General features: G+C 50.1%; 4 protein-coding genes across 4 annotated transcripts; 3 read left to right on the top strand and 1 right to left on the bottom strand.

Moving 5' to 3' along the window:
- Positions 1–22: 22 nt before the first annotated feature.
- PV10_04661 (uncharacterized protein) lies at positions 23–2,131 on the top strand (the record flags this gene model as incomplete). The annotated part of the gene is made up of 1 exon (XM_016369234.1): positions 23–2,131. One exon carries the CDS (start codon positions 23–25, stop codon positions 2,129–2,131), a length of 2,109 nt encoding a protein of 702 aa, XP_016225022.1.
- A 482-nt stretch (positions 2,132–2,613) lies between these two features.
- On the bottom strand, positions 2,614–4,545 carry PV10_04660 (uncharacterized protein; the record flags this gene model as incomplete). Its single annotated transcript, XM_016369233.1, has 1 exon — positions 2,614–4,545. The coding sequence occupies one exon, from the start codon at positions 4,543–4,545 to the stop codon at positions 2,614–2,616; it is 1,932 nt and encodes a 643-aa protein (XP_016225021.1).
- Positions 4,546–6,231: 1,686 nt separating this feature from the next.
- PV10_04659 (uncharacterized protein) lies at positions 6,232–9,952 on the top strand. The gene is made up of 7 exons (XM_016369232.1): positions 6,232–6,507; positions 6,556–6,700; positions 6,747–7,423; positions 7,475–7,690; positions 7,741–7,824; positions 7,875–8,700; positions 8,751–9,952. Exons 1-7 carry the CDS (start codon positions 6,321–6,323, stop codon positions 9,175–9,177), a joined length of 2,562 nt encoding a protein of 853 aa, XP_016225020.1. The 5' UTR covers positions 6,232–6,320; the 3' UTR covers positions 9,178–9,952.
- A 693-nt stretch (positions 9,953–10,645) lies between these two features.
- On the top strand, positions 10,646–12,130 carry PV10_04658 (uncharacterized protein; the record flags this gene model as incomplete). Its single annotated transcript, XM_016369231.1, has 3 exons — positions 10,646–10,700; positions 10,788–10,966; positions 11,036–12,130. The coding sequence occupies 3 exons, from the start codon at positions 10,646–10,648 to the stop codon at positions 12,128–12,130; spliced, it is 1,329 nt and encodes a 442-aa protein (XP_016225019.1).
- Between the last annotated feature and the right edge of the window lie 300 nt (positions 12,131–12,430).

Below are 12,430 nucleotides of genomic sequence, written 5' to 3'. Positions count from 1 at the left end.
TCAAGATTGTTTCCCTTCCGCTATGGACCGGACTCCAGAACGGTCCTCGCGAGCTGAAGGCGTTACCTTTGCTTTACCACCTACTGAGAATCGAAGCCCACGACGAAGTCAACGAGTGAAGAAGAATCCCTCGGTCACCCCAAAACGATTCACAAAGTTTTTCACTCCACGACATCGAAATGTTCAACGCGCTGCCAGAGCCTCAAGAAAAGCCTTACAAGAGCTTTCATCTGCAAGGCTGAACAGTCGTGCAGATACAGTGTCTCAGCTACAACTACCTAGTCATGACGACGCTGACAGACCAGCAAAGAAGCGGAGGCTCTCTTTCAGCTCGATAGCGTCTATACCGTCCTCCCCTATCAAAAGAGCCGAAAAGCATGATCAATCCTATTTGAATCCTCAGCATGACGACCCATGCATCGAGACAGATAATGACGATGACGATTTTGGAGATGACTGTCACGACGAAGATCAACACGATATACCTAGAATCTACCCTCCACGCATCTTGCCCTATCGAACGATTTCCTCTTCTGCCAGCATTCTTTCTAAGCAACTTGGCGGAAGGACAGCCGTCGGAGAAACAAATGACAGCAGGTTATGGGAGCATGACACAGCGCACTTCTACAGCTCTCCTGGGGATGTCTGTAATTACAGCGGTACACTTCCCGCGTCAGCTGCACTGCCGTTTTGTGTGGCAAGCTTCAACAACACCCCTTTGGTCGCAGTAGCCGACGAAGACGGCAATGTTCGAATCCACAATGCTTGGGACGAGGTCCGAAACAAAGGCTACGTCAAGTTCCCAACAGTCATCAAAACATGGCGTGCCCATGATAATGCCATCATGGACCTGGAGATTTCTTCCGACGACAAGCTCATTGCTTCAGCCTCCGGTGATCAGACAAGCCACATCTATAACATCGATCGCGGCGTGTCCGTATACAACCTCCTGGGTCATACTGGATCAGTCAAGAGAATACAGTTTCAGCCAGGCTCTGGTAATCAGATCCTTGCCTCTTGCTCAAGAGACGGTACTGTATGCATGTGGGACTTGAGAAGTCCGCAAATTGAAGGTCCTACACTCATGACCAAGATGTCACGGCTCGAGCGTGAGATCTGGAGCCAAACCAAGCAGATCTCTCCCGAAAACGAGATCACCGAGGCCCACACATCGTTTGACAAATACAAAAAGTCCAGAGGCAAGCGTCAATCCGGGACCGTCGCGGGAAGAGCAGAGTTTGCTATCACCACATGTACCTTCATCAGCGAAAGCCGAGCCCACTTACTTGCCACAGCCTCTGAAAACGATGCGATCATCAAATTATGGGATATGCGCACATCATTCACACAGACCAATCGACCAACCCCTGTCTCAATAACACAGGAACCCGCCAGCCATGCCCAACACCGTCAATTCGGAGTTACCTCAATAGCCATGAGTTCAGACAGTTCACGACTGTACTCTGCCTGTCGAGACCATACTATCTACGCATATTCAACATCCCATCTCGTGTTGGGAGGGGCCCCTGAAATGTCAGCCTGCTCGACAGCCCGCTCCAAACCATTGAAGACATCTAGACCGGGCCTGGGCCCTTTGTACGGATTCCGCCACCCAGACTTACGAGTTGCAACCTTTTACGACAAACTCGCAGTCCGATCCAGCCAGCTTGAACAACATACAGAGAATGGAAATAGTGCAGAAATGATTGCGATTGGAAGCGGCCAGGAATGTGCCGTGGTGTTTCCTACCAATGAACGTTATCTCAACAAAGCCTCTCAACAATCAAGTCCGTTGGAGTCTAGATCAAATCCGAGACTAACGCGACTTTCGTCTATGTCCGACCGTGTCGCGGGTAAAGTCTCGGTTGCTGAGGAAGATATGGATGATTTCCCTATCTACCATCACGGCACGGCGCTGGTGGGCGGACACACTAAGGAAGTGACGGCGGTGGCGTGGGCGAATAATGGTAATCTCATCACTGTGGCGGATGACTATACGAGTAGATGTTGGAGGTGGAATCCAGAGAAGGCGAGGGCGTTGAGATTGAATACGGATCGCGATATGGCGAGACATAACAGTGGTTGGGCGGCCGTAAGACCCGAGTTTGATGATGATGACGATGATGTTTGAAGGGTCAACCAGGATGCGACATCATATGCGACGACGACGAGTGTCCTGGCTAGATAAGTGTCTGGGCAATCATTGTGTCCAGGATAGAAGTCCTTGTCCATGTTAATAGTGACTGTCGTCCATTCATAGAACATCGTTAGAAAAGCAAGTCATCACAAAAGTCCCCACAGTTGATGTATGTCCTCGGTGCACAAAAGGTAATGAATGGTTTGAAAGCTGCCCGTGCATTCTACCTAGGTATCTATCATGAACGAGGAACGAGGCTACAGCGCTTGAAATATCTCCACATAACGTCATGACCCGCATTCAGGGAATTCATCTCATTTATTTTTAGAACCCAACGAATTCAATAGTTCATTCGTTCAAAGGTGCATGTTGCATGCCATATTTCTCGAGTCATGGCTTGCTCGAGGATGTGCATAGGCTGTGCATCAAAAGATGCTCTCTCAATTGACACCAAGTCAAACAACCGTCATATCGTATCACTTCCTCACCACCCCACCACATTTACATTCGCGGATTTGCCGCTTCAGGTCTGCGTTTTGTTGTAACAATTTGTAATTTTCGTCCTCTGCCTTCACCAACGCGGCCTTGTATTCCTCAATCGTACGATGTTGACCAACCTGCCGAGTTATACTACCGCCCTCCTCGGGGCTGTTGGGTGATTTATTCGGATGCAAAATCGGTAAGTTAGGACCAGGGCTAGGCGCCGACCGGCCCGAGCCAGCGGTTTGAGGTCTCTTGGTTGAGAGTGATCGGAATGAAATGCCCGAACTGCCTGTGTGTGGCCGGTTCTCATCGCTACGTGTTGAGATTTGGAATGTCGAACTGTTGATATTGCTGGCTTGGTCCGGATCTTGTTCTGAGAGGATACCAGACAGGCCTGGTCGCGTAGATTTAGGTCGGCGACTTAGACTTCGTCCTAAGCTGGGGAAGAAGCGAGGTTTGCCTCGGTCTCTTGTACTACCGGTTAAGGCGGGTGCTTCTCGAACAGTGCCGTTGGATCGTGTGAGGCCGGAGAGAAGTTTTGTGGGGGATAGTGCTCCTTTCCGGAATTCGTGCTCGATGCGCAGAGAGTCGAGGATGGTGGATGCGGCGGGTTCCATTTCGCAGATTTCGGCGATGATCTTACGTGCTTTTTCTAGAGCGCGCACGGCGACGGTGAAGTGGGTGGGTACGTGAGGCAGCATGGTGTCGATGTACAGCCCATATCGTGATATTCGTTGTGCGGGCTCCATAAGCAATGATGGTGCTTGTTGGACGGATGTGGTCCCCTCTTTCAAGTATTGGGTCAGATTCGATGAGATCTGAGCGTGAAGATCTAAGTATTCTCGATATGGCATTGGGAATTTGGGGAAATGTGCAAGGAGGACTTTGGCAAAGGTGTATATGCCCATAGGATCCTTGGAGTTCTGAAACAGAGCCGGGTTGGACTGCGCTTCTTCTAGGAAAGTCAGAGCTGCGTCTTCTGAGTTCTGTAGGGCTGTCTCGATGTCGTCTAGGAATGCAAGATTTATGTCTTTGATTTGGTCCAGCAGAGACGGAAATTGAATCATGGCATTGACTGCTTTCTGATTGCGAGAGCTGGCGAATTTCGAAGTCAGGGATTTTGGGGTCCGGCCCTGGGTTGTTACAAGATCGATTAAATCCTGTAGTCTGGTGATATATCTGTCTTCTGTGTCGACAAACTCGCACATCTTGAAGCGCAGTGACTCTAGCTGGTCCAATGAGTGTTTTGGTGCAGAATTCCTAGGTCCAGGGGTTGAAGTTGAAGTGGAACGAGTTGACTTGCCACTTGGTACCCTCCGACCTGGTGTGGCTGCATGGGTATGGCGAGTAGATGCGATATTAGCGGCATCTGCTGGAAGAAAGGAAGGTCGGGTTTTCCTGATGGAGGCCAGTGGTTTCACGGGCGAGATAGGACTCGTGGGTCTCTCCTTTGAGAAAGGTCGTAACGCATCGAGTATCTCGTCTGTGTTCAAGACCTTGCTCATACGACATGTCACTTGGGCAGCGTGCGACTGACCCCATTTCAATCCCAGTCCATCTTGCTGGACTTCTTCTGCAATCGCATTTTTTACCTCGGTCGGTACCTCTGAGAAGTATCTGCATAGAGCGAATGCGATGCCACGACAGACATCATCCCTTTGTCTGTCCTCTGGCAACTTATGGACGGCAGAGTAGTAGCTGCTATTAGGGGCGACTGAGAATGCACCAAAACTTTTGAATCCGGCTGCGCTGAGGATTGTGGCACGGATACGGGAGGTGGTCGACAAAGAGCCAACAGCCTGGACAGGGGAGTAGAAGATGAGGATTCGAGGTAGGTAGGGGGGGTCTTCAGCGTAGTATATTGTAGGCTTGTCGGACGGGTTGAGCACGGCCGACAAGGCAGCCAAATTGCCCGACTTGGACATGGCGGGACGGAGGAGGGTATGGACAAGGCGAGATATACAGGTCAACAATAGGTCGACTGTGACAGGCTCATGGTTGGCAAAGGATAGTCTGAAGACGATAGATATTGTTTCAGAGAGGTCAAAACTGGTATTGACGCGTCCCGGACGCGTCGTGTATTATGTTGAGAAGAGGTGGTGCAGCTAATAATGCGATGTGAGGCCTTGTGTTCTGGATGGACAAGTCAAAACCTACCAATTGAGGAATGGAAAATAGATTGCCGGATTAGGTACACGTGATTAATTCTCCAACTTCTGTCAGCCGCAAACCTGGAAATCAAGGCACATGAAACTCGTGACTTTTCGCCTGCCAGGTCTGCACGACGACAATGCCACAGAGTACTGAGCACATGACTGTGACATGCACCTGTAAGCTCTAGCCTGACACGCCTGACTACAAGCTGTCGTGGCTGTTGTGGCTGTCTTCCATGTTTGAGATTTTTACCCTTTATGGTAAGATGTTCACTCCACGATCTGCTGACGGTCGAGTCCGTGGGGTAGCCGAGATATGACCTGAACTAGAGCGGATGATCAGAAGTCCCCCCTGGTTCAGAAAACAACAGCAAGTAATCGAAATCAGATTGTTGAGGTAATCATACAGGGAGTGGCATGAGGGGCTTATGGAAGGTGCAGAACATTCCTGCACGAGTACGTAATTGAACAGGTACGGGCAGGCACCATCCCCAAAATTCCTGTGCCTGTGCCTTCCCAAACTATGCGTAGGTGACGCTGCCTTAACAAACCTCGAAGGATATCCAATTGCAGCTCGAAGATGACAAAGATTGAGATTACCTACATTGAGGATGTCACTCATGGACTTTCTTTTGTCTTTTGTCTTGATCCAAGGTTTCCGACTGAAACTAGGTATTTTTAATATCTCAAGAAAATCATGTAGCAGTATACAGCATCCGAAGGGTTATGTGACTGCCATCTGGAGGAACTTCCGTACGCTCCGTATCTGTCAGCTGGTGGGGCTTGACTTAGACTTGATTGGGTTGCTGCCTGCAGTTTAACCTTAGAACGACTTGTAATTGTCATGTTCGGAAACTTCACGGCTCTTGCCCCGCAAACATGGAATTCGCTTCCATGCCACGCCTCCAGAGCCACAGAGGCCTCCCTCCCCTCTCCCTCCTTGTTCTCATCTGCGGGTCATGCCATGCCACGCACTGCCGAGCATGTTGCTATTCAACGTTTGGATTCGTGGTGTTTTTCAATGTGGGCTGAAGCAATGGCCCCGCGGTCTCAATTCTCCGTCTACTCGTCATGATGCCCGTCAGCAATGGAGAACCTACGAGTGGACATACGTCAGGGTCTGGGTCATTCTGGACACTACAGGGCGTCTTGATTCCCGATCATTCCCCACACTGCGTCAAAAACGCCTCTCACAGGCCAGCAAATCGGTAGGTTGTGTAACTCGGGCTTTTCTGTTCCTACTGGGTATTCGTCGAAACACAACTGGCTCCTCAACTATGCCTGTTTCTGACGTTGTGGCTAACCTCAGCCAACCTCGAGGAAAAGACGCTCGGACGAAGTCATTGGCTCCAACACTAGTAAGCATGGGTCTGTACCGGCGGGTAGCGGAGCCTGATGGCCACCGTACCTGGACACTGTTGCTATTCATTCTATTGATTACACTCGAGACATCTCCTGGATACTGGACCTTGTATATCTACCTGAACGTTCCCTAAGTTACCACATTCCCGTGAAACCGTGAAGCCGCCTGCCACCTGCAATCCCTCATGACTCGTACCATCAGCCAGGTTCTTCATCCGGCTTTCACCATGGCCACCAGTCAGCGACCCGCAGTCCGATTCCTCGACATTCGGGGCGATAAATCCGGCCAGTCCCTTCTCAGCATGCTCAAGGAGTCTCTTGATCCGCCAAACAAGCAGCCGAGGAGCTTCCCTACTCTGCTTCTTTACGATGGTTGGTGTGATGATGACGCATCGGAAAGAAGGTACTGATTTCCTGCAGAGAAGGGCTTGAAGATCTTCGAGGAGATCACATATCTGGATGAATACTATCTTACCAACGCCGAGATCGAGGCTCTTGAAACACACGCTCGAGAGATAGCGACTCAGATCCCCCGGAACTCCCGCATCGTTGAGCTTGGAAGCGGGTATGTTGGGCGTCTTGCCTTCAAAGGTCGTTCTAACCCTCAGCAGAAATCTCCGCAAAATTAACATCCTCTTGGAAGCTTTTGAGGCTGCTAAGAAAAATGTCGACTACTACGCTTTGGATCTCTCGTTTCCTGAACTCCAGCGCACTTTCGCAGAGATCGATACTAGCAGATACCAACATGTCTCTTTCAATGCTTTACATGGGACCTATGATGATGCTCTGACCTGGTTGTCGAACTCCAGCGGCGATCAGTCGACCTGTGTCATGACCATGGGCTCATCCCTAGGCAACTTTTCGCGACAGGATGCTGCTGGATTTCTCACCAAGATCAAGTCTGTCCTTGGGCCTGCCGATCTCATTCTTGTTGGGCTGGATGCCTGCCAGGACCCCCAACGTGTTTTTAAAGCTTACAATGATTCCCAGTTGGTGACGGAGAGGTTCTATAGGAATGGTCTCGATCACGCCAACTCACTCCTCGGCTATGAAGTTTTCCGACAAGAGGACTGGTCAGTCGAAGGTCGGTACGACGAGCAGCTGGACAGGCACCACGCAACCTACCTGGCTCGGAAAGACATTATAACGAAAGACTTTAGCTTTAAGAGAGGGGAAAGACTCCCTTTCGAAGAGTCCTTCAAGTACTCAGAAGCCCAGAGTGATCAACTGTGGCATGACAGTGGCCTGGTCCAGCAGATGGCGTTTGGGAACAAAAGTGCTGACTACTGTAAGGGTTGGGAGTGCTACTCTCAGAACCAACGCTAACTCTTTGCTCCAGTCATTCATCTCTTGTCCCCAGCAGCCATCAATTTTGCTACAAAGCCTGCCGAGTATGCAACTAACCCCATCCCATCTTCAGATGACTGGCAGCAATTGTGGACTGCTTGGGATGTTGTCACGAGGTCTATGATACCCAAGGATGAGCTTTTGAATAAGCCAATCAAGTTGCGAAACGACTTGATTTTCTACTTGGGGCATATTCCCACCTTTGCTGGCACGTATCGTTCTTCATCATGACCAGCAGGAGACTAACGTCTGAGCCAGATATCCATTTCACAAAGGCAACAGACGGCAAGCCAACGGAACCGGCATCATATTGGTCAATTTTCGAGCGTGGGATTGATCCTGGTACGTCGACGCGACACGCATTTTCCTGTTATAAGCTAATTCCTTCCCAGACGTCGACAACCCAGAACTTTGCCATGACCATAGTGAAGTGCCAGATTCTTGGCCGGCTCTCAATGACATCTTGACATATGCAAAGCGTGTTCGCTCACGCATTGCCGACAGTCTCGAATCTGGCCAGGCAGTTCAAGATCGGAGACTTGGCCGGGGACTCTGGCTTGCATATGAGCACGAGGCAATGCATTTGGAAACGTTTTTGTACATGCTACTTCAAAGTGACAGGATCTTGCCACCTCCTGGAACGGAGAGACCCGACTTTAGGCAGATAGCAGACGAGGCCAGAGCAAATCGAGTTGCAAACAAATTCCATCGAATTCCAGCAGCAGAGGTCACCCTCGGTCTGGATGATCCGGAGAATCACCATGGACCGGATAGATATTTTGGATGGGACAATGAACGACCTTCCCGCACTGTCTCGGTGGCGGCATTCGAGGCTCAGAGCAGACCCATCAGCAATGGTGATTACGCATACTACCTGGAAGTCACCGGCAATTCGTCACTCCCGGCTTCCTGGATCGCAAGACGGTCAGTTTTGAACGGTGTCAATGGCGCGGTATCCAATGGAGAAGTCGGCAGAGAGGTGGTATCATCCGAATTCCTCGGTGATAAGGCCCTGAGAACTGTATGGGGGCCTTTGCCACTCAAACACGCACTGGACTGGCCCGTGATGGCTTCTTACGATGAATTGGCCGCTTATGCCAAGTGGGCCAACGGAAGGATCCCAACCTTGGAAGAAGCTCGCAGCATCTATCACCATGTCGAGAGCCGAAAGGATACATTGGAGAAAGTGCCGAGCAAGCTGATCTCCGCAGTGAACGGGTAAGTTTTTGACCCATGACCTTTTGATAACCTCTTTCTGACAGTCACAGTCATCTCTCAAACGAAGGCGTAGAAGAAACACCACCGTCCAACCAATCATCAGGGGAGGCTGCCAATGGCAGCCTTCCCCCAAACCCCAATGAGCTCTTTGTTGATCTCAACAACTGTCCTGTTGGCTTCAAGACTTGGACCCCACAGCCTATCACCCACAGCAGCTCTCTCAGAGGCCAAGCAGATGTAGGCGGGCTGTGGGAATGGACCAGTACCCCACTTGCGCCATATGATGGATTCAAGGCCATGGACCTGTATCCCGGCTACACGGCCGACTTTTTTGACGGCAAACACAACATTTGCCTCGGAGGCAGCTGGGCTACTATTCCCCGAATCGCCGGGAGAAAGACATTTGTCAATTGGTATCAACGCAACTATCCATATGTGTGGTGTACCGCCAGACTTGTCAGAGATATTGCTGAGTAGATCGGTCCGAGAGAACCGAGAAGATGGCGATTCACAAAATGTGTGCACCCGTTCCTCCACCATCGACAACAGCCAAAGATTAACGATTAGGGAACGCACTAAGGCGAGACACTGTACTTGACTTGTCGCTGGTGCGTCTCGGCTACACAATCCTGGATATCTCGGAACATTTGCCATCTCCGAACAGGGCATGTTTGTTTAATGAGGCTGAAGCCGAGGCCGGTTGGTTTTCGATTGAGATGTGGACAGAGCAAACATGAAAGCCATCGAGGCTCGGTTGCGAATACAACTGCTTGAAGTATTGATTGGATCATGAAGTAATTGGGAGCATATTCCACTCTGTCCTCACCTTCCAACCATCAGGAAATCTTGAGGCCGTTGGACAGCGCTCATACTCACTCCTTTGAAGAAGATAATACATGTCTTTGTTTCGTCTTTGTTGGCAGACAACCAGAATGAACACTCCTATTTGCGTTGTCCTGGTTCTTCCTTCAACTGCTCGGTGTGTCAAGTTGGGCTTCGGGAGTGGAACGGTTCGTCCTGGTGCTTTGGCTTTCTGATCCAATCCATGATGGGTCTTTGGTAATCGGCACTTTACATGAGTCACTCGGAATCGCCGTGTCTCTATCGGGCGGGTACTTTGATCTTGGATGGTTTCTTTGTGTCTTTCGTGGTGTCTTGTCTTCCACCCTCAAAGAGGTGCCAACGCAGTGCCGCCTTGCCCACCTCCCAGACCCTTTGTCAATGTCAGCCACACTTCAACTTATGGATATTGTCTGACCCCTCGACTCTGATCGGATTTTCCTTTTTCCAGAGTCATCATGCCTTAGACTGTCTCATCTAAGTGCCTACCTAGGGTGAGTCGTTGGCAGAATTCGTATTACCATCTCCCTTCACTGTCGTTACGTTCTTAGCGTTCTTCTCGTGCCATACCCCTGCCATACCCCGTTTGACACACTGAGGGTGAGAGTGAGCTGCGATTGACTGTCGCCGCAGCCTTCACTGTCTCTTCACTACCACCACGCAACACTATCTCACCAACAGTTACAACCAGTGAACTGTTTACAGCCATGCCCAGGCAATGGTTGTTTTGTTAGTAGTCCGCGACTGACCAAGATCAACATCGCGGTCTGTCGTTCAACTTCTTCATGGTCTTTGTTCGTCTTCCTTTCCACCACCTTCTTTCATGTCTCTCTCACTCCATCCCTACACCAAAGCGACTCAAACAGTGAACACCAGTCGCCCTTCGCCCTTCTCAGCTGACCACTGCGCTCTGACCGGTCATCCTCATTCCTTGTGCTGTTCGACTATCCCTACAAGAACCCTCAAAGTCCTGCACAGGTTCTCTTCCTCTCTGCACTAACCTCGACGGTTGCGACAGACATCAGTTCACAGACCAAAGACCCCAGACCTCAAGCCCGAAGTAAGATCCATGAGGGAATCTCTCACCAAGGAGGCGATGGCGACAATGGATCCCGCAACACCCAACGCACCCTTCAGGTGGGAAACCGCCTCAGGTCTAGGTAAGTGGCGTCATTGGTGTCGTCGTCGGCGACTTCTGCGACTATCGTCAGTGAGAATCATTCATCACAAGCTAACATGATGTACAGAACACTCTTGCTATTCATGCGCAATGAAAATGAGTAACCCCAAAGCTCGACAAACGTGCTATGGAGTTCACTCTATACCATGCTACCGCTATCATCAGACCATGCATGCAATCGGAACCAGTCACAATTGCTTTGCTTGTATTTCAGCTGATGAATTGCATGACAACCGTCATCGAAAGGTAAGTAAGGAGAAACTTTTCCAAAACAAAGCAAATATGGCAGATGCTAAACTTGTTTTTTTATACCAGATCGCTGACCTCGTAATGCAATACAAAGCATGTGTTTTTTGCGGTGATCCGGCCACATTCAGAGTCCCCCGAATGGGCCTGGAAGAGCTCCCTGTCAATGTCAACCGAGGCCGAAATTTCGATGCTGCCCCATGGCTTAACGATTTTCAATTTCTCGATGCTGAAGCTGACGCTGACAACAATGCTGACAATGACAATGACAACGATGATGATGACGAAGTCGCCAACGAGAACGATGACGAGCTCGAGCTCGAGCCCGAACACGACGACACCTCAACCATCACATCCACATCCTCAACATCCCCGCTTCCCACCACCGTCACCAAACTCACCAAAGCCGAGCTCCGGGCTCAGAAAAAAGCCGCCAAAATGGCCAAATCAACCAGTAAAGCGGCGAAGAACCAAGCGAAGCACATCGTCACCGTCCGCAGCGAAGACGTCGACGCCGTCAATCGCATCTTGCACGGTGAAGCCGATCAACAAACACGCAACACCCATCCATTGGCATCCGACAAAACGATCGAAGAAGTCATTGCACGCAACATGGGGTTTATGTCGAGTATCCAAGCGCATAAAAAGGCTTTGATGAATAGTATTGCTCAACGACGGCGGAGTCGACGAGAAAAAGATCGCCGAAAGTCTCAGAGGGGACGACTCAGTGTTGCGGCCGAGGATGAACTCAATGAAGAGGCTGAGGAGTTGGAAACGCTACTTACAGCGGTGCTGGTCAAGTTGGGGGTTGGTGAGCAGGATGTTCAGGCGGTTCGGTCGAGTCATGTGCAGCTGGGAAGTGCGAAGAAGAATAATTTTGTTTCGACGAATGGGAATGGGAATGGAGATGCCATCAGTACTGCGAATCGTCTGTCTATTGTGGCGAATCTCAAGACTTTGGTCAAAGATGATTTGGAACGTCATGAGAATGAGCAACGAGAGACGTGTATTCGAGCTGGTGGGTTCTGGCGATATGTGGGAAAACCGGTTTTTGATCGAATGACTCAGGTGGCGGAACAACTTGATTGGAAAACGGGTGCCAAAAACAAAGATGTGAAGAGTCATGTTGTCGAAGAAGCAGAAGTGGAAGCAGAAGAAGAGTGAGAGATAGAGCGACAGGCTGTGGGTTTTGGGGGGTTGGGCTGGCTTGTTTATGCTATGACTGTGCTGGATAGATTGGGAATGGGTTTGCTTGCTTGCTTTCTTGTTTTTTTGTCGGTGGCAATTGGGAACGGACATGCGACATGGAACATTGGTCATTTGGGCTTGACCTGAAGCTTTTTGCTATGTGTTTGGCGCAATGCCGGGAATGTTGGAAAGCAACACAACGCAATGTGCTGGAATTGATGATACCTTGTCAGGGATTGGGTTGGGAAGGGAGAGGTATCTCATGGAGGAATATCA

The sequence above is a fragment of the Exophiala mesophila genome (assembly GCF_000836275.1).
Source record: "Exophiala mesophila strain CBS 40295 unplaced genomic scaffold supercont1.3, whole genome shotgun sequence".
Classification (NCBI taxonomy): domain Eukaryota; kingdom Fungi; phylum Ascomycota; class Eurotiomycetes; order Chaetothyriales; family Herpotrichiellaceae; genus Exophiala; species Exophiala mesophila.
This window is presented reverse-complemented; position numbering and strand designations above follow the sequence as displayed.